Raw genomic sequence first — 25,469 nt, forward strand, 5'->3', positions numbered from 1 at the left:
ATTAGGAGTCAGGGCAGTGACCCTGAAAGTAGTGAGTGATTGGAGGCAGGTCTGGCACAAGTTTGGCTACTTGGGCACAGATAAAAAGCAGGCCCTCAGAAAGGTCCATTTGAGATTTTGATCATTTATGGTAAAGCTCCTGTGCTGAGGGAATGTCATTAATTTGTTACTTAGTGGGAGCTCTGTAAATGTTGTCCAACTGTTAGCTGACCCTGGAACATATGGCTCATCATGGGCTTTTCCTAGGAGAACATTGCCATTGTTGCTGTCTATTCAGTGTATTGTGCTGAAGCACTAAAAAAAACAAAGAAATAGTCATTTGGTAGTACAGACCTGAATGGTGTTGAAAAAAAGAGACATTCTATTGGAGCTTTTCATCTTACACTGATCAGGACAATTCACAAGAATTCTAATGTAAGGGAGAAAAAAATTTATACTATGGTTGGTAGAGGTATTGCCATGGATAATCCACCAGTTGATGGTGAATAATAGGTAACTGCCAAGCATTGTTTGACTTTTAAACCAGGCATCTTGGTCAAGGCCATTCGGCTCATCAAGTCTGCACCGACCACAATTCCACCCAGGCCCTACCCTCGTATCCCTACATATTTACCCACTAATCCCTCTAACCTAAGCATCTCGGGACACTGAGGGGCAATTCAGCATGGCCAATCAACCTAACATCTCAGTATTTATCCCAGGATATCAGGTAACAAGTTTTCAGGCCTTTTATCTCAATAAGATAACAGAAATACAAACCGTCAGAACATTTAAGGTGAAATTGGTGTAAGAGTGAGAGAATTGGGGTACTAAAGGGAAGTATGCCTATGCACCTAAGTATCTTTCTTCTAAATTTAGTCTTTTCTTCAGTTATTATTACTGATCAATGGTGACTGCTGTTAATTCTTGGAGTTTTCTGTTTAAAATTAACACTATAATTGCCTCAGTAGGTATAAAAAGGTTGTTTGAAAAAAATTGCAAGTACAACATAAAGCATTCTGAAATTATCAAATAGGTAACATTGTGTAATAAGATGTTACGTTTTAGTATGTCTGGAAAAAAACAAAGATAACAGAACTCAAAATCTATTACTGATATTATCTTTATATTTGTACTAAAATTAGCTTGCCATCATATAGAGAGTAACATAAAGCATAAATGCACCCTTATTCTAATTTTTCATCCCTTTTACTGTTTGGTTTCAAGGCCCAGTATACTGCATTTAGCAAATGAGACAGGTTAGAATCCAATTTTCAAAATAGCTCCTCCTCATGAATTTCCATCACCCTGATGATGGGAATACTTTAACATCCAAAACAACACTGTTTGCTTCTTTTAGAATAAATAATTGGCATATACCCTTAGCAATGAATTAGGATATACTTACTTTTTCTGGCTTTTTTTAGCGAGTCTTGCAGCTTCAGCAGCTGCCTTCCTCATTTCAAACTCTTCTCTTTTCAGCACCTCTCCACTTCCCCTGTATCCCAGCTCCACCAACTGTCGAGCCAGCTCCTCATCCTAAGGGATTCATGGAGATGATTTATCAAGGCAGAGCTGAAATTTATACACTAAATTTATACATTGCTGTAATATTATCATATGAGGCAGTCAATGTTAAAGTTCTCAGGCCAGTCAGAAAGTGAGAAAATAAAAAAATCTTTTTACAACTTCTGCATGATTTGAGCTACTTGACGCCATTCAGGATAGTAAAAGGAGTAATAATTTTCTGGAAAATATTTTTTAGTACTGGAATTTTAATGTTGTCCCATAAGAATTATAAAGTAACTGATGTATCGCTGCTGAAGCATATGGTAAATTCTAAAACTGTAAAATGTATCTAATTGAAGATAAAAATTGTTCATATTACAAATTACTAATAAATGTTCAGTGCAGATAGGGATGGCAACAGTCACATTAAATCAGAAGATGGTACATTTATTGAATAAACAATTACAGATTCATGAATTCTTTGCAATATTTCACTCCATGTTAACAATCTGATACCATAACACATGCATTTTAGAAACTAAGTGCCAATTTAACTCCATTTCAGTGAATTAGTTTTGAGTGAGTTAAAGTCTTACTCAGCAAATCTCCAGACTAATACAGTACGCATGAATTTTAACAATAAAAAAACAGGGTTTTAATGATACTTCATAAAACTCCACAGATTTACTTGATGGAATAGAAGGATAGAATGAAAATTTGCATGTACATTTATATTTTTACTACAAATCAGCTGTAAAGAATACTGCATGCTGTTTTTTTTAAAGCAAGGTATTTCACATTTAACCATTATTCAGCATGAATTACTGTAACTATCAAACCTTCTAGATTGTTATCGATTGAATCAGACAGCAGAAATTATTTATATATTGATTACATTAATTTTATTTAAAAGCTTCCTTTTAAGTTGTCACTATGGTTTGAAATGATATAATAAGCGTGGGGGTGGAAAGTGGAAAGAGATGAAATTTAAGACATTTTTTGTACTTGCCCGCACTTGTTCTTCATCTCCCTGGTTTTTTTTCAACTATGTGTTTTTAGATCATATGGAACCTAGAGGTTTGATTAAACTCACAAAAAATGGTGCAGGTTCATTGACAAGAGTCCACATGATGCTAATTTACTTATTTCAAAACTTTACGTTTTCTAAACAAACAGAAGAATTGAAAATACTTTTGTTAACGTATACTAAGTTTAATTGAAAAAAAATGGTAATTTAAATTAAAAGTTACTGGGAGGAAATAAATGTATACAAGCTATCAACTTTTACCCATGGGCCAAGATTCTATCCCATCTACACTCATTTCTCATCATTCCTCCCACTGAAGAGCTATGAAGAGAGGTTGGATAAGCTTGGATTGTTCTCCTTAGAACAGGAGAGGCTAAGTGTGGAGGGTGGGGGGCCTGATTGAGATGTACAAAATTATGAATGTCATAGAGAGATAAGAAGAAACTTTTCCCCTTAGTAGAGGGGTCAGTAATCAGGGGGCACAGATATAAGGTAATGAGGAGGAGATTTAGAAGGGATTTGAGGAAAAACCTTTTCGCCCAGAAGTTGCTGGGAATTTGGAACTCATTATTTGAAAGGGTGGTAGAGGCAGGAACCCTCACAACTTTTCTGCAGATTGAGATTACTTTCAGTTAACGGACGTTTTTGTATTGCTTTTTTGTGTAAACCACAAACAAGTCCGTCATGAATGAGGTCATTAAGCACATCACCAAATTCACAATATTTGGTAAGTCTGTTACGCACTTCAACAAATTGTGTGATGGAATCCCCTTCCTCTTGGTTTCTTTTATGAAATCTAAAGCACTCTGCAGTCACCAGGGATTGAGGTGAAAAACATGTTTGCAAAATTTCCACAATTTATTTGCACGTTTTAGTGTTTCGCTTATCAGGTTGCACATGACTATGAAGGAGTTAAAAAAGTTTTCCTCCCATCATGCTCAAGTAAGTGGGCACCGTAATGTCTTAATCTGTTTTGTCTGCCAGTGTAAAATAATCAAAATGCTCATTATAAGAACTACATTCTCATCAAAAGCTTCAACAAAGCTTCAAAAGCTCCCGCCATTTTTATTCACACTTGTTTCCTGTATGATAATTTTGCAACATTTTCAGCAACTACCTCAGTTTTCTTATTTATATAAGGCATTATTTTAAGCTTCAGGCTGTCATTTACTACAGCCAGCTCTGGAATCTGTTTTTCAGAGTATCTTTTAATCATGTCCACACGTGTCAACTGATTTTCGCTGTAGACAACAATGTGAAAAGTTTCTCTTTTTCTTGCTGCGGCTATATAGGGCATTGGTGAGGCCGCAGCTGGAGTACTGTGTGCATTTTTGGGCGCCGTACTTACGCAAGGATATTTTGGCCTTGGAGGGAGTGCAGAGGAGGTTTACTAGGCTGATGCCGGAGTTGAGGGGATTGAGTTATGAGGAGAGGCTGAATAAACTAGGCTTGTACTTGTTAGAGTTTAGAAGAATGAGGGGAGATCTCATTGAGACGTATAAGATGATGAATGGGATGGATAGGATAGAGGTGGAGAGACTCTTCCCGCTCAGAAAGGACAGTAGGACTAGGGGGCACAGCCTCAAGATAAAGGGGGGGCAGTTTAGAACGGAGTTGAGGAAGAACTTCTTCACTCAAAGGGTGGTGAATCTCTGGAATTCTCTGCCCGTTGAAGTGGTGGAGGCTACCTCGCTAAATATTTTTAAGACGCGGGTTGATGGGTTTTTGGTAAGAGAGGGGATTAAGGGTTATGGGGAGAGGGCGGGAATGTGGAACTGAGCCACGACAGATCAGCCATGATCTTATTGAATGGCGGGGCAGGCTCGAGGGGCCAGATGGCCTACTCCTGCTCCTATTTCTTATGTTCTGACTTTTTTTTGCTTAAACTTCTGAGTGGTTTCGCAAACACATATCCATTATCTTCATAGCAGCTTTGTTGTGTATTTGGACTACGACGCTCAGGTACACTTGATAAACAAATGCAACATTACTGTGGCATGTTCTCTCTCATATTTGCTGTTCTTCTGTTTCGTCTTCCATTTCCCATTCTCCATCGCATTGTATCATGTCCTCGCACACAGTACTACAGCAGGATTCTACGGTGAGCCAAAAGAGACAAGTATATAACAAATGACTCTGACTCCATGAAGAAAAGTTCAGTCCTCAGCAACTGCTCCGGCATCAGAACATGGTGACGGCTGCTCCAGAGTTCAGCGCTGGGGAGTGAGGCCATAATATTGAAAATGATGACATAAATAGAAAAAAGCTGCCAAAGAGTTATAGTGAAATAACAAAGTTGGGACTTGTAGAGAGGACTTATTGTAAGTATATAACACTGCAAAAGTGATTAAATCTCTGTCAAAAGCAAGTGTACAAAGTGATACAATTACTCTGGAATAACACCAATCATTCTAAACAATATGTACCCAAAATTGTGAGACTATTAATAGAGTAAATGGTCCAGTCACTTAACTATGGGAAATCCAAGAGCAAAAGGTTTAAACACTGATTTATCATATTTAGTCAAATTGGAATTGTAAATGTATTCTTTTTGCTTTTGAGAAATATCTGATCATGAATGGGGAATACATTTCTTAATACTAATTTATTCCAACAAAACTGGCACTTAAAAGTTGATGAATAATGTTATCATCAGGCACTGCCACCTTGTGGCACATTCAACTGGCAAAGTACTTAACTGCCTTCCTAACATTTCAGCAAGCTCAGATTTTTTGCTCATTATTTGCCAATTTAATTAAGTCAGTGACATCAATAAATATATTAAAATTATTTTCATTATTAAAATTATAAAATAATTAAAAGATAAATCAAAATTATTCCAGGTAAGTGATAATGCATTTCAGCAGTTTTCTATACAAATGTCATAGAATATCCAAACAAAAAGCAGTTGACAAGGGAATGAACACAAGAAGTAAGTCTATACTATATGTCACCATTCAAGAACCTGACAAAAGGGCTACACCTGCAACAATAGCTTAACATTTTCCTTCACAGGTGTTGACAGACCTGCGGTGTTTCTAGTATTTTCTGTTGTTATGGTTTCCCTGGGGGATCCATGAACTAAAATAGCCAATTTTATCAAATGAACCCCAAAGAAGCAATTACCAACAAGATTTCACTTCTTGTAACTTTTACTTTAACACAAATCAGATTCAACATAAATTAAACATGAACGAACAGATGGATGATACTTCAAATAAAAAGGTAAATGTCACTTTACATAATTAATACAACAAAGATACCCCTAACACAACCACAAACATTCCCCTTCAGCATGTATAACATTGCGTAGCTTCACAATTCCACAATATGCTGTTCTTTACCCATACACATAGGTCAGGAGTCCTATCCAACAACAAGTTTCACCTCTAAGTTTCTGGGAAATGATTATCTGCAAATCCTTTCTCAATTTGGTCATGGTAGTCCTGACAGTGTAGCTTTCCAGAGTTAATTTTCAACCAACTGATCAACAACACCCCAGTTCTAGGCCACTTCTGGGGAAACAAGCAATTCTTTAGTGTCTCCAAACTATTCACACAGCTTTCCAGGATTTAGATTTTTTATTCCAGCTCGTACATTGTCTCCAGGAGTTCTCCTTTTCTACCATGCAAAAAAATGGACTTCTTCCTGAGAATGAGTTGTGTTCCTTTTTCTGTCTGTGCCTGCCTTCTCTTCTTGTCTACATCTGGGCCTTCATGCCCCAGCTCCACTGCTTGTAGATCTCAATAGTATCTGCAGCATTCCACGCTTCCAACATAAAAGAAATGCCCGTTATCATCCACTAGATTAGCAGACATTAACACGACAGCATAACAACGTCGATATAATTTTTCCCTTCGTGGAATAATTTTGATTTGGCCTTTTTAAAAAGAATATATTGCAGTTGTTAAAATTACAGTGAATTTGCCATAAAGTTCTTTGATTTCCATCATCAAATGGTTACACACCCTGGAATGTGGTCACTTGGCCCACCGTGTCCACACCAGCTCCCTAAAAGAGCTACTCAGCTAGTCTCACTCTTCTGCCTTTCTGTTGTAGCCATGCAATTTATTTTTTTTCAAATAATTATCCAATTCCTTTGGGAAAGCCATGGTTGAATCTGCCACTACCACACTCTCAAGCAACGAATTCCAGATCCAAACCACTTGCTATGCAGTTGGTTTTATTACATACACGTTGAGAAGTTTAATGCAACAAACATTGCAAAAGTGAAATAAAAACAGAAGTTGCTGGAAATACCCAGCAAGTCCAGCAGCATTTGTAGAGAAACAGTTAAATTTCAGGCTGATGTCTTTCCATTTTGAGAAAAAGTTCATTTGCTTAGCATCTGAAACTTATAACATTCAAAACAACATTTTAAACAGATAAACAATCATATATTGCACATTAATGATTAAAATGATTGAGCTTGCCAACTGAATTGCCATTTGTATTTTTAATATATTTATTAGAGCTTACATCGTAAAGTATCAACTTCTCTCAATAACTGAGCCTCAATTGGATATTGTTACATTATACATTCAAAGCACATGCACTTTGCAGAATTTCTCAACACATAATCTGTGTGCATCAGCACAAGTTAATGTTCTCTCGTGCTGTGAGGCAAAAAGATTTTCTTTTACTGCTTTTTCCAAAAGGCAACCAAACAAATTGAAGAATTAATTATTAAAGCTTTATTTCAAGAGAGCAAAGCTACTTACTGAAACCAATCGAGAACAGTTGTACTTTTCTGTTGCTCACTCCTTGCTGACAAAATGAGCATCAACTTCCATAATCAATGCCAATTTACAAAGTGATTGTTTGGTTGAAGATTAGAAATGAAAAACAAAATTGCTTTTAAGAATACATTTCCTTTCCTCACCTATTCCAAACTAATTAGAGAATGCCAACATGGATATGTGCTACTAGCTTCAATGAAGTTATGAGCAAGCAACAAAAGTAGTAGACAATAGAATGTCTCTAGACATATTTTATATGGACTGCTAGAAAGCATTTGATAACATTACACACATTGAATACATAATCTGAAGCTCACAAACTTGAAGGCAAATGATTAACTTGATTAGAAGATTGTTTGAAATGTTTTAATGCTTATTATTCAATGGATCATGGGTATTGTTGGCAAAGCCAGCATTTGTCATTCACCACGATTGCACTAGACAAGTTACTAGTTAGTGGCCTTCTTGAACCACTGCTATCCATGTGATTCAGGTAAACACACAGTGCTATTAAGGAGGGGGGGGTCTCAGGTTTTCATCCCACAAAAGTGAAGGATTGGCACTATGTATTTCCAAGTCAGAATGGCGTGTGGCTTGAAGGGGAATTTGCAGGTGTTCCCAAGAGTCTGCTGTCCTTGTCCTATGTGCTAGAGATCATTCAGGGATTTGGAAGATGCTGTTAAAGGCACATTGGTGAGTTGTTGCAACGCATCTTGCGTATGGTAAACACAGCAGCCTCTGTGCATCAATGGTGGAAGTGATTGTTGAAGGTGACGGATAGGGTGATGATCAAGCAGGTAGCTTTGCCTGGGCTGGTGTCAAGCTTTGAGTGTTATTCACACTCCAAATTTATGATTTTGGATGGTGGACAGGATTTGGGGAGTTGAGATGTATTGCATGTTGCAGAATTCCCAGCTTCTGACTTGTCCTTCTAGTCACAGTATTTATATAGCTGGTCCAGTTAAGTTTCCAGTCAATGGTAACCCCACAATGTTGATAGTGGGAGATTCAGCAAATGATACTGCCATTGAATCTCAACAGTGGATGGTTAGATTCTGCCTTGGTGGAGATAGTCATTGCCTAACATTTGTGTTCAACCCAAGCCTGGATATTGTCCAGATCTTGTTGCATTTAGACATGGACTGTTTTCATGCAATCATCAGCCAACACCCCTATTTCGAACTTCATGATGACTTGAATGAAGGAATCAAATGTATGGTAGCTAAATTTGCTGATGATATTAGCCTGCAGAAAACCAAGATACAAAATTCACTATTATTCAAAATTATGTCAAACATGGACACACAGAAGATAAGAGGAGGCCATTTGACCCTTCGAGCCTGCTCCGCCATTCATCAAAATCACGGCTGATCATCCAACTCAATAGCCTAATCCTACTTTTTCCCCATAACCTTTGATCCCATTTGCCCCAAGTGCTATATCCAGCCACCTCTTGAATACATTCAATGTTTTGGCATCAACTACTTCCTGTGGTAATAAATTCCACAGGCTCATCACTCTGAGTGGAGAAGTGTCTCCTCACCTCCGTCCTAAATGGTCTATCTTGAATCCTCAGACTGTGACCCCTGGTTCTGGACTTCTCCACCATCGGGAATATCCTCCCTGCATCTAGCCCTGTTTGAATTTTATAAGTCTCTATGAGATTTCCCCCTCATTCGTCTGAACTCCAGCAAAAACAATCCTAACCTAGTCAATGTCTCTTCATACATCAGTCCCAGAATCAACCTGGTAAACCTTCGCTGCACTCCCTCAAGAGTAAGAACATCCTTCCTCAGAAAAGGAGATCAAAACGCAACACAATACTCACTAAGGCCCTGTATAATTGTAACAACACATCCCTGTTTCTGTACTCAAAACCTCTCGCAATCCAAAGACAGAAATAAATTTTGGGGCATTCTTTCAGACGTTTCCTGTAATTTCCTGAATGAACCGATTTAATAAAAATCAAAAATAAAATTATAAATGAAAAATACATAAAAATTAAAATAATTAATAAAACATTTCAACTGCTGTTAGCAATACAATAAGTTTTGCATAAAACTTTATTACCTAATGCCTGGGGCTTCGTTGTGCCTTCTTCACATGGTATCACTATCTCCTCCAGGCTATTTCTAAATTGATGCTTGCACAGGGTCTGTGCTTTTCAATGGGTCCAAAAAGCCCCTGCACACATATGGGTTTAACCCAATTTGCAGTAATCTCTCAGTGAGAAAGTCCACGGCACAACTATTTGCATGAACAAGGTTTAAATACTTCTTTGTCAAAAGAAAGTTAAATCCATCAAAACAGTTAATTCTTAAAAGAACACTTTTACAGTAAACTGTAACAGCAGTTTAAAAGGCTTGGAAAGAAACAGTCTTTTTTCTTCACTGTAACAGTGCCATCTGCTGTTGGATTTGCTCTGCGCAACACTGGTTCCATCTCCTGATGAGCAATAGAGACAAGGTAACCTGAACCCAAAAGAAACAATTTGTGGTTGTTACTTATTTACATAATTACTGCTAATAACTATTATTATTCCTTTTATTCATCTGTATTTCTAACCATAAAACTTTGGAAAAACAATGCTTTCTCTCTCATACTAAACACATCTGACACAGGCTTTTTTTTACAACAGCAAAAAATGACTATGATGGGACTGAATATTTTGGTTGTTATTTTAAATTCTGTTTCATCTATTGCTAGTTGATTCATTTAATAATTAAATTATTCTTCCTACCTCTAGTGATTAGAATTATGGAACAATTTGAAGAGGTATATTCTGAGCTTCCTAGGCCAAACAGAAGCAGCACATCCAAAGTATTTTGTAGCCGTCCAAACTCAGACTGGCAGAATGGAAGGGGGAAGGTGGAGAGTAGAAAATCGGGCGAGGGTGCACTCACACACATGGTTGGACGGGGTGGTGGGAATGTCCTCAGGCCCAGTCTAGGAAGAATCTAGGGCAAAAGCCCAAAAGCCAGTTGGGGCTGAATAGGTGGAGAACCAAATAAAAAAGAAATGCTTAGACTGCTGAGCTTGCAAAGATGGTTCTTGTCCCAATCCAGAGCGGTGACGGGCACGTCAGCCCATTGTCAGTCGTGCCCCAACAAGATGCGCAGGGTCTGGTCATCATCTCACATTCGTCAGTCTGGGGTATTGTGGGCATAAATACTGATGACACAGTCAGGGGAGGCATTTTCAGTCCACAAGTTTCTAGAAACAATAATTTAGCTCAAAATTAATAGTCACATGGAAAAATATGGGTTAATTAAGGAAAGCCAATATGGAATTATGGGCAACACAGTGGCTAACATTGCTGCCTCACAATGCCAGGGAGGCAGGTTCAATTCCAGCCTTGGGTGACAGTGTGGAATTTGCATTTTCTCCCCATGTCACCGTGGGTTTCCTCCAGGTGCTCTGGCTTCCTCCTAAAGTCCAAAAATGTGCAGGCGAATTGGTCATTCTAAATTGCACCTTAGCGTCTAAAGATGTATAAGTTTGGTGGATTAGCCAAGGTAAATGTACGGTGGTGGGAGGGATCTTTCAGAGAATCAGTACACACTCAATGGGCTGAAGGCCACTTCCTGCATTGTGGGGATTCTTTGGGAACCGATAGTGCAGATACAGAAACCAGATGGTGGTGGTGGGGGACCTCAACATGTCACCATGCACTAGGCCTCAAGATGGAGAGGGGTAATGTTCACATGCAGCATATGCACGTTAACCTTAAACGATTCCGGCAATAAGACTGTGATATCCATCACAATGACAACAAAATCAAAAATTGCAGGGAGAGGACTGAGAGTTATTTGAGGGAGAGAAACCTGTCCAAGACAATGGGAGGAATTTTTATATGGAAAGAATCAAAGCTGGTCTGGTAGTAGACCTCAGCAGCACCCTCTTACAACTTGAACCTATGGTGCAATAGAAAATAAAACTATGAAACAACTTTGAGGGCTTTTGGGAGAAATAAGGGAAGGCGATGACCTTGTGGTCTTAGCACGAGACTATTAATCTAGAAACTCAGCTCATGTTTTGGGAATCCAGGTTCGAATCCTGCCATGGCAGATGGTGGAATTTGAACTCAATAAAAAAAATTGGAATTAAGAATCTAGTATGACCACGAAACCGTTAATTGTTCGAAAAACTCACCTAGTTCACTAATGTCCTTTAGGGAAGGAGATCTGCTGTTCTTACTTGGTCTGGCCTAAATGTGACTCCAGCAATGTGGGTGACTTCAAACTGCCTTTGGACAATGAGTGTTCGGTAATAAATGCTGGCCAGCCAGCGACACCCACATCCCACAAATAAATTTTTAAAAATGAATCACTAGTGGGATGACTTAAGGGGCACTCAACTGATATTGGTATTCCCAAATGAGGAGGAATACACAACTGAGACATGTTAGGTTCAGTTTCATAAAAACAGGTGCATTTGCACAAGATTAATTCTGATTTATGTCACTCAATCTTCTTGCAATGATCACTTGTTCAAAGCATAGAAATTCCTCAGTGCAACAATAAATTTGAAACCAAGTGGGCTTTTAGACAAGTTGCAGTAGATCATTGGAAACTGTTCCGCCAAACTTTGCAGCTAGTAGGTTCAGAGAAGTGGAATTCCAACACTGTTTAAAATAATCTACTCTCCTTCCTGAACATTTGTCCTCGTGTGTATTCAAAGGATGTAGCTGTAGCGTGTGTTGGTTGAGGATTCCAGGGCATGGGATAAAGGCAGCACATCACAGTGCCCATCCAAAAACAATCTCATAGCCACTAGGTCTTCCAGTTGAACAAAATTCAGTATTGTCAATGTCTCTACATGTCCAGGGATTTGGTGGGATGCATCTGCCACATTCTCCACCAGTTGACACCACGGAGACTGAGATTGAGTGGCACCTTGAAGCTTAGGCATCCCATCACTAGTCTGGGATCTCTCCCTCTTATTGCAGGTGAGCTTATCCTACATGAAGACAGGTGATAAAAGTATGATCAGGGCGTTTGCCGCAGCAGATGATAAGGATGCCTGGCTTGTGTGAGTGCTGAGTGGAGCTGAGTACGGAATAAGTACAAGAGCTGTACAGGATAAGAGTTTAGATGGAGATGTCAAGGTGTGCCTGGGACAGTGAATGGGATGCCCCTTGAGTTGGCAGGTGTACGATCCATGTGGAGATCCATTCATCCTGTGAACGTCTGATGGTTTTGTGCAAGTATGAGTTGAACGATCAGGTGGTATATACCTTGGCAGAACAGATGAGATCATTAATTCTCTTCTTGCGCTGCACGATTGATTTCTCATAGGCTGAGTTGGTGCTCATCACCCTGGCCACCTCCTCCCAAGCCACAGTTGAAAGGTTTTTGGACCTCCTTATGCCACAGATCTTCAATATCAACAAGCAATGTGTTGTTAAATGTTGAGGCTGCAGCTTTCTTCTCTTTGTGGACCATCTCCCCCACCAGCGAAGTGAGTGGGTGTGTGGAAGCAGGCATGCTGTAGACTTGGGTGTGACTGGATGATCCCATCGCCAGCCAATAGCTTGCCACATTCACCATGGGAAAACCCACTATCAGGGGGCTGAAACCTCCCAGCCATTATCTCTCCATGCTCTTCCTACCAAAATGAATCACCTCACACTTTCCTACGTTGAATTTCATGTGCACCTGTCTGACTTTCCATCTACTTGTCCACATCTCTTTTTAAAATTCTATAGTATCCTACTCACAGTTCATATGCTTCCACATTTTGTATTGTTGGCAAACTTTGAAATTGTACCTCATGCAGCAGAGTTTGGGTCAGAAATATATATCATGTGGAACAAGGGACCCAACACTGACCTTGGGGAACTCCACTATGGAGATTACTCCACGCTGAAAAACAATCACTAACCCACTATTGTTTCCTCTCATTCAGACAATTTTGTTTCCAGTTGCTACTGTTCCTTTTATTCCATGAGCAATAACTTTGCTCACAAGTCTTGTATGATACTTTATCAATGCTTTTTGGGAATCCATGTATACCATAGCATTGGCATTATCCTTATCAACCCTCTCGATTACTTCATCAAAGCAACTCCACTAACTTGCCAAAACTAATCCATGCTGGCTTTCCATTTGTGTTTGCACAAGTGATATTAAATTTTTCTTGGATTAGTATTTCTAGACTACAGAGATTAAAATGACTGGTCTGCAGTTGCTGGGCTTATCTTTACACCCTTTTTGAACAAGGGTATAAGATTTGCAATTCTGAAATCCTCTGGCACTTTTGGTACCCAAGTCTAAAGAGAACAATATTCAGGCACCATTACTTCCCAGCAAAATCTGACCCAATGTCTTTATGTTTGTTCCATAGGTACAGAGAGTACAGAGAGGAGACAATAAAGCAATCAATGCTTGAATGGAATAGAAGATAATTGCCTTTTGTCTGTATCGAGGCACCAGCATCGACCTTCCCATTGCTGCAGATGCCTGTAAGCACCAAGTAGGTAGTTAAATGTAGACATCTAAATCTGCCATGGGATAAAGCATTAATTGCTGACTAGTGAACAAAGCAGTATAAGAAGACATACTCAATTGAAAAACCTCTAATTATTATTATCATACAAATTAAAATAGTGCATCTAAAACAATTTGATTCCATTTAATGACCACTCAGATTTCTGCCAGATTTAACTGTTGCCATCTACTTAGTCTGAAAAATGTATGCTTTCTGTGATTTGAAGATGTAAAGTGCAACAGGAGAGTTTACCATGCTTTCCAAAAGTGAATTAGAAGTGAATTGAGGTACAAGTTTATTTAAAATGAATATGTAGCAGTTTTAAACCATTCCAAATTGTTTACATTATTAACTGTAGCTAAGGGACAGTGATGCAGCATTAATGTTACTGCACTAGTAATCCTGAAGCCCAGGCTAACACTCTCAGGCAGAGGTTTAAATCCCACCACTTAGTTAGCTGGTGGAATTTAAATGTAATTAATGAACAAATTTTGAATTGAAAGTTAGTTTCATACATGGTTACCACGTAACTATTGGATTGTCGTAAAAACCATCTGCTTCAAGCAACGACCTGATATAGTCATACTCACCAATGCCTTATAGTTATTGTGGTGGGTGGAGGGGTGGAATCTTGAGCCCACACTTTCCATCTGCAGGATTGGCAGGAGGGGCTCAAGGTCCTGTGAAGTCTGGGAATCGTGAATCGCGCTAACGAGAATGCAATTTCTGACATAATCAGATTCATGTCCATAATAGATGAGAATCTGATTTATATTCATTTAAGTAAATTTTATCATTAAACACCCCATCCCCTCGTCAGATATTTTCCTTCTGTTAAATTTTCATAACTCGCCAATGTAAAATCATGTTGGCAAGGTTTACAACAGGATCGCCCGGCTGTGAGCCTGTCATTGAGGTCCTCTTGGGGTCGAAAAAGTATAGCCCCCAGGGGAGAAGGGCATGTCAGACACTATCCTTGACACTGCCCCTGGCCCAGGTCAGTGCCAACCTGTGCCAAGGCTCATGCCAGGGGTGGACCCTAGTTGTTGCGCCATGGGGAGGCATGTGCGTAATGGGGAGGGAGAGAGCATTCAACGACAGAAAGAGGAAAGTGACAGCTATTACTGTTGAGAGAAAGGAAGGGAGATACTGGCAATTACTGTTGGACATCAGGGGTCAGGGGCGTGGGGGGGGGGGGAGGGGTAGATGCCAGGTTACTGTTGGGGTGGGGAGAGGGTAGATGCCAGTGATCACTGTAGAGGGTGGGGAGAGATGCCAGGTGATTTATGTTGGGGAAAGAGAGAGAGCAAGAAGTTGGTGATTACTGTTGGAGGGAGAGATAGGAAGATGCTAGTGATTACTGTTAGGTGGAAGGGACAGATGCTGATAAAAGCTGTTAGGAGGGTGGGAGAAGAGAGACGGAAATGGCAGTGATTACTGTTGGTGTGGAGGGGGCAGGGAAGAATACCAGTGATTACTGTTGAGGGGAGTGAGAGGAGATGGGAGAGGGATGCCAGCATTGATTGATTGAGGGGGTTGGGGGAGCCCCCAAGACCTCTGTAATGGATGGGGGAGAGGTTATTTCTTGGTCTGATCAACATAATCTTTAAAAACAGGTCCCCAATTGCAACCAGCTTTGTTTAGGCCCTGCCCCCCAAAATGAAAGCGTGAAATACGCCACCCCTCCATTGTTGTTTTGTGACATAGTATCATAAGATCTGGCGAGAAAATATGCTTATTGCTCTGGAGAGAAACACATCATTGAGTTAAAATCTGATACTTTGCCATTTTTGGGAAGATTCTATCCAATGTATCAGACCTCTCTATGGTCATCCCTGGGCATATTCTGTGCTACCATCAGGCAGACCCAGCAGAGATGACAGCATAATGCTACACAGTTAGGAGAGAGAGATGCCTTGGGAGTCCTCTCAACATTGACTCTGGAAGTCTCATGGCATCAGGTCAAACAAGGGCAAGGAAACCTCCTGATGATTACCATCTACCTTCAGCTGATGAATCCATATTTTCCTATGTTGAACACCACTTGGAAGCAGCGCTGAAGGTAGCAAGGACACAGAAAATTGATGAGGGACTTCACTGCGTATCACCAAGGTTGGCTTGATAACAACACTAGTGACCTACTGGCCATATCCTGGAAGAACATATCTGCCAGATTGGGCCTGCAGCAGGTGGCGAGAAAGCCAACAAGAGGGAAAAACCTACTTGATCTCACCTGTACCAATTTATCTGTGCATCTGTCCATTACTGGTATTGGAAAGAGTCACCACCACTCAGTCCTCCTGGAAACTAAGTCCTGTCTTCATACTGAAGATATTGTTCATTATGTTGTCTGGCACTATTACCATGCTAAATGGGACAGAGTCAGACAGATCTAGTAGTGGGCATAGATGAGGCACTCTGGACCATCTGCAGCAGCAGAATTGTATTCAACCACTATCCGTAACTTCATAGCCCAACATATCTCTAACTCTCGCATTACCATCAAGCTACGGATCAACTCTGGTCCCATGAAGAATGAAGGGAGCGTGCAGTAGGCGCACTCAAAAATCAGATGCCAACCTGGTGAAACTACAACGCAGGGCTATTTGCATGCAAAACAGCGGAAGCAACATGTTATAAATAGAGCTGTGTGATCCACAAACAACTGATCAGCTCTGCTGTGTTGCCACATCCAGTGGTGAATGGTAGTGGGCAATTAAACAGCTAACTGGAGAAGGCAACTCTACAAATAAGCACTGTTCTCAATGATGGGGGATGCCAAAACATCAGTGAGAAAGACAAGCGTGAAACACTTGGAACAATCTTCAGCCAGCAGGGCCGAGTAGATGATTAATCTCAACCTGTCCCTGAGATCCCCAGCATTACATATACCTGCCTTCAACCAATTCAATTCACTCCACATGATAACATCTGATACAGCAAAGGCCATGTTCCCTCAAACATTCCAGCAGTAATACTGTGCTCCACAGCTAGCTCCACCCAAGCCAAGCTGTTTCAGTACAGCTACAACACTGGCATCCAACCAACAAAATGCAAAATTATTCGAATGATAGAAGGTATCATCTGATAGTGCTATCAAGTGGCATATAAAAGCAATTGCCAATTCACTAATGTTCAGGACCACTCAACTCTTGACCACAATGCATCTTGGTCCAAACACAACCAAAAAGGCCAAATTCAAGAGGTGAGGAGAGAGTAACTGCTCTTGATATCGAGACAGTATTTGACCATGTATGATATCAAGGAACCTTGCAAAATTGAAGTCAATGGGAATCAAGGGAAAACTCTTCACTGGTTGGAATTATAACCAGCATGAAAGAAGATGGTTGTAGTTTTTGGAAACCAATTAACTTAGCCCCAGGACATCAGTGCAGATCTTCATCAGAGTAACATCCTGGGCACAATCAACTTCAGCTGTCACACCAATGACATCCTCCATCATGAGGTCAAGAATGGAGATGCACATTGATGATTGCAATGTTCAGTTCCATTTATGATTCCTCAGATAGTAAATCAGGCCATTCCCACATGCAGAAAGACCTGGACAACATTTGGGTCTGGACTGATGTGACAAGTAGCATTCAAAGTGCCAGGCAATAATCATCTCCAATGAGGCAATCTAACCTTCTCCCCTTGACATTCAATATCAATTACCATTGCTGAATCCCCCACTACCAACATGCTGGGGCTTACTTTTGAAATACTGTGAATACAAGAACAGACCACAGGCTGGGAATTATGTTGCAAACATGTGAGAACACAGGCAGGCAAACAGATAGACAGTCAGAGAGTACAGTGATAGGAAGAGAGAGCAAATAATCATTGAATTTTCGCAATAATTATTGTTGTTAAAAAAAATTATTCCTGAATGCCTTAACTTTTTGTGACATTGTTAATGGATACTAGTGGCACGGCAAGTATCACAAGTTCACAGCATCACATTTTTGTGAATGTTTAGTGTATTAACAAGGAGAGGTTGGGAACCTCTGACAGCAAATTCTGGACTTCCATGAACACTGTCCAATTTACTCCATTATGGCAAAAACCATTTTGAGGAATGTAAAATGTTACATTGTAAATTTCACTTGGGTAAGAACTACAAGTGCAATAAATCTGTAAAATATGAAGTGAACTAATGGTTGCATACCAATATTCTTTGCAAGCAGTCTATTAATGAGATGATTTAGGAGACAGCCAGTATACATCAAATTAACAATTTCATAGAGTTTAAACTAAATGTCTACACACAAGTCTTTCATTAATAAATTATTCAGATAAGGTTCTCAATTAAAATGTTACATTTAATCAATTTTTGCTAAAAACTGATTCATCTATTTTGAACGAAGTTACTCTATTATAATTTCAGCCAGTGAACAACATTTAACTCCGTACGTTTTGACAAGAAAGCAGATTACTTTTCTGAAACTCAATATACGAAGCCACATATTCAAATGCATAAATGCAAGTACCATATGGGCATTTAAAACAAAGGTCCGTTTATTTTTATCTGTGCAATACGTGGGCAGCAAAGTAACATAGCCCACATGCATCTTAAAGAGACATTAAAAGCCAGAACATCAGCTACATATTGAATTCCACTCAAAACAGTATTTGGCTACAATATATTGCTGATGTAAAAGATATATATCCACACAGCACAAGATATTTATCTTGTCATTATCTTTATTTTGGTCATTGGAAATCTTTGATCAGCATACCATCTGCTGTTATCTTTGGAGGTTTAACAGAATTATTCAAACATCACCACATATCCTAATAAATACTGTTTCCACGTCATAATTTGTTTTGGTACTTAAAACTGCACTACAGTAAATACGTTGGGCTCACTGTTCCCTGCTCCTTCCAACAAAAAGTAGGTGCCGAAGATAAACAATGACCCTCAGGTTCACGACTACAGGATGAGGAGTAGGCCATTCAGACCCTCCAGTCTGCTCCAACATTCAACTAGATCCCGGCTGATATTCTCCTTCAATTGTCTGTCCTCATCTACCTCATTTATCTGCACTATCCATTTTTCCCTTGGTAACTTTAATAACTAGAAATCTATTGCTCTTTGCCTTGAACATACTCAATAACTGATCCTCCACTGCACTCTGGGGTAGAAAATTCCAAAGATTCACCAACATCTAAGTGAAGAAATTCCTCCTCATCTCAGTGCTAAATAACCTACCTCTTATTGTGTCCCCAGTTCCAGAGTCCCGAGCCAGGGGTGACATCCTTTCTGCATCTGCCATATTAAGGCCTGTAACCTCTCATTCTTCTAAACTATAGTGAATAGAGGTCCAGTTTCTTCAACTTCTCTTCATACGACAATCCGCATCCCAAGACTTAGTCTGATTACCTTTGTTGCACTCTCTGTATGGTATGTATATCCTTCCTCATGTAAGGAGACCAAAACTGCATACAATACTCCAGATGCAGTCTGCCCTAGGTTCTATACAGCTGAAGCAATACATTTTACTCTTGTAATTAAATTCTCTTGCAATAAAGGCCAACATAACATTTGCCTTTCTAATTGCTTGTTATACCTGCAATCTTAGCTTTCGATGACTTGTCGACAAGGACAACCTTTGGACATCAAAACTTCTCAATCTCTCACAATTTAAGAAGTGCATTGTTTTTCTGTTTTCCCTATCCAAGTGAATAAATTCATATTTTTCCACATAATAATCTATCAGTCATGTTCTTGCCCACTCACTGAGCCTAAGTCCTCTTGAAGCTTCCCTGAAACCTCCTAACAACTCACATTCCAACTAAGTTTTTGTCATGTGCAAACTTGGTATATTTGGTCTCCACATCCAAATCATTGATACAGATTGTGAATAGCTGGGCCCAAGCACTGATGCCTGCGGTATCCCACTAGTCACAACCTGCTAACCTGAGAATGACCCGTTTATTCCTACTCACTGCTTTATGCCATTAACCGATTTTTACTTGATGTCAGGATATTGCCCACAATCTACGTTTATTAACCTTTTGCGAGAAATCTTTACGAAAAATCTGCTGAAAATCCACTTCACTATAATTACCAGTTCTGCCCTATTTGCTAGTTATATTCTCAAAAAATTCCAACAGGTTTGTCAAATATGATTTCCCTTTCTTAAATGCATGTTGACTCTCCCCAATGTGACCATTGTTTTCCATGTATCAGTTTTCATATCCTTTAAATAGACTCCAGCATTTTCCCTATTATGGATATTGAGCTAACAGATCTGTAGTTCCCCATTTTTTCTGTTCCTCCTTTCTTAAATAGTGGGATTACATTTACTACCTTCCGATCTGCAGAAACCATTCCAGAATCTACAGAATTTTTAAAGATGTTCATTAACACATTTGCTTTTCTACAATGACCTCTTTCAACACTCTGGGATGTAAATCATTAGGTTCTGGACACTTATTAACATTTAGTCCCATTAATTGTTCCAGTACTACTTTTTTACTAATGTGAATTTCTTTCAGGATCAATCTCACAAGCCTCTCTGTTCCCTAGTGCAGTAGTTCCCAACCATTTATCGATCATGGCACACCTTTATAATATATTAAAAAAATTGGACCACACTTCCTATTTTCTCCAACGGAGCTGCCCTCGGGCAAAAGCCTTTTATCTGTGATGCCTCCTGAACACACATAGAATGTTGATTAGTTTAGGAAGTTTACAATGAAACCTTAATCAACATTTGCGTGTCAAATACAATTTTTTAACTGAAATATACACTATTTAAAAAGTGTTGTCCATTAAAGATTTCAATTGTTTTCATTTTCTTTTAAGTCTGTGTTTCTCAATGTGGAAGTTTATAAATCCAGGAAGAACCGTGAGCAGCACTGCACTAACAATGCTAATGTGGCACCTAGTGAGCGTGAGCAGAGTCTCTTGATCTGGGGAGGAATTGAAGTCAGGGCAACTCGCAGGTCTTTGTCCACTAACCAGCACTCCCTCCTTTTAAATAAAAGCAAATGACTGCAGATGCTGGAATCTGAAACCAAAAGAGAAAAACTGGAAAATAGGTTTGGCAGCATCTATAAAAGGAGACAAAAGAGCTGACATTTTGAGTCCAAATGACCTTTTCACAAAGGGTCATCTCTTTTGGTTTCTGATTCCAGCATCTGCTGAAATTTGCTCTTATCCAGTGTTTAACTCCCTCCTTTTGTTTTTTTTTACATAAGCCAGCGTTGAGAACGATAATTTGCACAGGACGGTTATGGGACAGCAAGCAATAGCGCAATCTGAAGAAGATGGATATTGTTGTCCCACAAGCAACCAAAATGTGTCCAATTTCAGTGTACAATCCATCCTGAGCTCTGTAAATTCCTCTTGTTCTTTTAATGACAATTTCTTTAGTCATTCAAAAGAAAGTGAACTAAAGGCTTGTTACTCGAAGGAGAAATAGCATTCAAACTTCTCTTGTAGTTTTTTTAAGATGTGTAGAAGTGACGTTCAATTTGGTTTTGCCAGCACGAATTTGCTACTTTTTGCTGCCAAAGGGCTAGTTTTGATCTGAAGCCTTGATGTTTTTCTGTGGCTGTAACAATATTTTCATTTTTCTTTTGCATTTTAAGAGTCAGCTCAATCAGATGGTTGAATATATCTGAAAGAGGTGCAAACTCAGCACGCCAAGAGTCATCACACATTAAACCTATGTGTGGCAATTCATGCAGAGCCGAAAACTCTTTCAGTGTATTACAGAACTCAAACATGAGAGAGAAACTTTCTCCGAGACAGCCATTGTACTTCTGTGAACATCAGTAAACACTGGTAGTCAGCTTCCATTTCTTCACACAAATAGTAAACAAGTGTAATTTCAGAGGATCTGACTTCAAATAATTCATGTTCTTCACTGTTTATTCTAACACCGCAGATAACTCAGATGGCATTGTTCTGGCAACAAGGGCTTCACGTTGCTGGATACAGTGGCTGATCTGGATGTCGGGATTCAGTTCTTTCACATTCTTCACAAATTCTTTGACTGTTCCCATCATAGAAGCTGCTCCATCAGTGCAAATGCTATTCCACTTGGTCCAGTTAAGATTCTTTCCCTCCAGATAAGCAATTGTGTCACAAAAGATTTCCTGACCAGTTCCATGATCAGACAACTCTTTGCATGAGAAGAAATTCTGTTTGGTAGAATTCCCCTCAACATTATCTGACATGGGCCAAGAGTTGACAATGTCCACTAATATATGGTGAATTATCAATCTGCAGGTGAATTTCCACTCATTTCTAATTTCTCTTGAAGCACCTGTTCAATATCAACTGACATTTCATCAATACACTGTTTGGTCGTACTATCAGAAAGACGAACTTTGTTGATTTCTTTGGCAACATCAGCTCCTGATATTACTGTCACTAAATCTGTGTATGTTGACAGAATTAGCGTTTCAGCAATGATTTGCAGCTTTTTCAATTTCACTATGAGCTCAGTCACCAGGTAACGTGTCTCCTGTATATTATCTGAAACCTGCACAAACTCCATCAATGTTCATTTTGCGGTATGTTTTGTTCTCTCAAATGCTTGAGATACTGTGAATCCTTGCTGGAGAGTGAATGTTATTTTGTACTGAAATGGCTCTTCAATTTACTTGGTACCACTGCAGCATTGGAGAGTTCCTCCCTGCAAATTAGGCATTCTTGGACAGGGCAAGACACCTCACTAGTTCACAAAAATCCAAAGGCCAAGTACCTATTGTTCTATTGCCTCTGTACGAACCTCACTTAGTTCTCCTGCGGTTCTGTCCTTTCAAGCACATCTGAATCAGGGTGGGATTCTTTTTCTCTTCAAGAACTTATCCATGGCAAACTGTGGTCAAACACACCATGCAATGAAATAAATGCTTTTGATCATCAACTTACAAGCACATTTTCGGCTCCTCGGCCGTGTAAGCCAGAAACAAGTCCACCAAAGGTGTATCTTTGCCCCAGTGCATTCAGCATGTAGTTACCAACTTTCAGCTGCTTTCTTGGGTCTTCACGGCTTCTTTTGTGGATTTTTCAACTACTAGGCCTTCTCCCGAACCCTCCTCACTTAAGGTCTGCTCTTTGTAACCCCTTCTCCAATTACAGTCTGTTTCTCCTTTTCTTAACTTTGTTGGTTCCTGTTTCTTTCTTCTGTCTTCTTCACTATGTTTTTTTACTCTTCCCTCTTTTCTCCTTTTTTTTGAATTCTCCTCCTCTCCCCCCTCCCCAGCCCAGTTTTTGCACTAAGTAAAATGTCTGAACCATACATGCCACTCTTTCCTGACGCGTACTGGTTCGGATTATCAACATAAAGTAATCTAAACAGTGCATTGGCAGCCTTTTCCTGGTTGCTGGATGTGTGGAAGGCCCAAAATTCATCAGGACTTGGAGATGTCAACCACAGAGCTGCAAACAAAGATTAGATTTATTTTATTTACATTAATTTTTAATAATTTTGAATCTTATTTCATGGCACACCAGTGTGCCACGGCACATCGGTTAGGATTTAGTATTTCAGAAAGGTTTTTGTATCCTCTTCCATGACGATGGGCACAAAATATTTTTTCAGTTTCTCTATTATGTTCTTATTTCCACCATTAACTCTCTTGTCTCTGCCTGAAATGGACTCAAGTCCAAGGTAGAGAGATTCTTTCTGCTTAGAAAGGATAGCAGATCTAGAGGGCACAGCCTCAAAATAAGGGGGCGGCAGTTTAGATCGGAGTTGAGGAGGAACATCTTCACTCAAAGGGTGGTGAGTCTCTGGAATTCTCTGCCCGTTGAAGTGATGGAGGCTACCTCGCTGAATATATTTGAGTCACAGGTAGATAGGTTTCTGATAGACAAGGGAATTAAGGGTTATGGGGAGAAAGCGGGAAAGTGAAACTGATCCACTTCAGATCAGCCATGATCTTGTTGAATGGCGGGGCAGGCTCGAAGGGCTAGATGGCCTACTCCTGCTCCTATTTCTGATGTTCTTAAAGCTTAGAAACAGTTACTGATAACTTCAGGGTCACTCTGCGCAATCATAAATAATTGGTTATTGTTTTAGTCACAAGAATAGTTTTATTTTAAGTAAAATTATAGTTGAAAATAACAACTGTTATAATGGTTAAATAAATAGGAATTGATTTTTTAATGCAGAAAACGCAGTTATTAATGTGCAAACACAAGCCTAAAGCAGATATCGGTTAGAAATATTGAGGTTCGATCTTTGTCACAACAGGCAATCACTGAGCTGGGATCACAACGTGGCTGCCTTGACCCTCGATTACCCACACACCCTGGTCCCCCGGCCCCCAGTCCCTACTATCCCTCTCCCCCCTTACCCCTCTCCATCCCCCCCGCCGTCGCCCGCCCCGCCCCCTCGCCACTCCTCCCCCATCCTCGCCCAGTCCGCCTGAGGTTTGCTGCCGGGCTCGACTCTTACCTCCAAGTAGTAGAGGTCCAGGGAGGTGATCTGCGAATCCAGGAAACTCTCGTATGTTTCGAACTCATTGACAATGTTGTCCACCGCCGCACCGCCTTGCTCCTCCTCCATCTTGTTTAGCGCCGTCTCCCCAGCAACGGTCATTTCCGGTCTCGGGGAGGCGGGGCCACGGGGTCAGTCCAGGCGGGGCTGCCTTTGAGTGAATCAGTCAGGTAGTCAGCAGGAATGTTCCACTTCTCAATGGGAGTTGGATACACTTGAGGCAGTGGAAGCAGATAAAAGTAACAGAGAGCAGGAGGTGGTAGATTAATATTGAATTGTTTGAGCAACGTGCTCAATATTCTGTTGTACAGAATTTCCTTCAAATACCTGCAAATCTCTGTGATGATACAGGATTGTTATAATATCGACACAAACTACTGCACTTGGTGTTATACCCTAAAAAACCCAATTGTTGAACTTTAAAACTGGAACTTAAATTTAAATTTATCCTTACATATTATAATAATGCATTTTTTTAATTTGATCATGGGATGTGAGCATCACTGGGTGGGTCAACTTTTACTGCCCAATCCCAACGGAATTTAAGAGTCAATCACATCGCTGTGGATCTGGAGTCACGTGTAGGCCTGACCAGGTAAGGACCTTGTTGTCAAACGAGGGGCATGCACATGGTGGGTCGTGCGTGGGCTGCTCTTGGAGGTTCCGGGAGTGGCCTAGTACTTCGTGTCGGTGTGTGTGCTTGATCCTGGACCGGTAGACGGGCGCCACAACAGCTCAGTGACTAGCACTGCTGGCTGCGCAGATATATGGATTTGGGCCTGTGTCTGTGGGAGTTTGTGCATTCTCCCTGTGGTTGCGTGGGTTTCCTCCGGGCGCTCCGGTTTCCTCCCACACCCCAAAGATGTGCTCTTAGGCTGATTGGTATACCAAATTGACACTATTCTCCCCTGAATCTGGCTAAGTTAGGGGTTCCACTCGCATACACGCAGGGCAGGGTAGGTGTAGGAGGATGCGGCGGCGCGGGCTCGTTGTGCCGAAGGGCCTGTTTCCCGTGCTGGGTTGTTCTTTGTTCTTTGACAAATAGTTTCCTAAAAGGCATTAGTGAACCAGATGGATTTTACGACAATTGACATTGGTTTCACGGTCATCATTAGACTTTTAATTGCAGATTTCTTTTCAATTCAAATTTCACCATATGCCATGATGAGACCACTAGGTCTCTTGATTATTATTACAATGACAATACCACAATGCCACTGCCACCCCTTGTCTGAAGCCATCAGCCGTTCGTCTGAAGCAAAA

At 40.2% G+C, this 25,469-nt stretch overlaps 1 protein-coding gene across 1 annotated transcript in view; it reads right to left on the reverse strand.

The window, feature by feature from the left end:
- cfap299 (cilia and flagella associated protein 299) overlaps window positions 1-24,283 on the reverse strand; it is a 509,376-nt gene extending 485,093 nt beyond the window's left edge. Inside the window, exons 1-2 of the mRNA XM_080198915.1 lie at window positions 24,165-24,283; window positions 1,388-1,518 (exon numbers count right to left, since the gene is read on the reverse strand). Coding sequence (XP_080055041.1) covers window positions 1,388-1,518; window positions 24,165-24,275 — 242 coding nt within the window. The 5' untranslated portion in view covers window positions 24,276-24,283. The remainder of the gene's footprint in view (window positions 1-1,387; window positions 1,519-24,164) is intronic.
- Window positions 24,284-25,469: the final 1,186 nt, after the last annotated feature.

The sequence above is a fragment of the Carcharhinus amblyrhynchos genome, chromosome 1, assembly GCF_965287045.1.
Source record: "Carcharhinus amblyrhynchos chromosome 1, sCarAmb.v2.hapA, whole genome shotgun sequence".
NCBI classification, from domain to species: domain Eukaryota; kingdom Metazoa; phylum Chordata; class Chondrichthyes; order Carcharhiniformes; family Carcharhinidae; genus Carcharhinus; species Carcharhinus amblyrhynchos.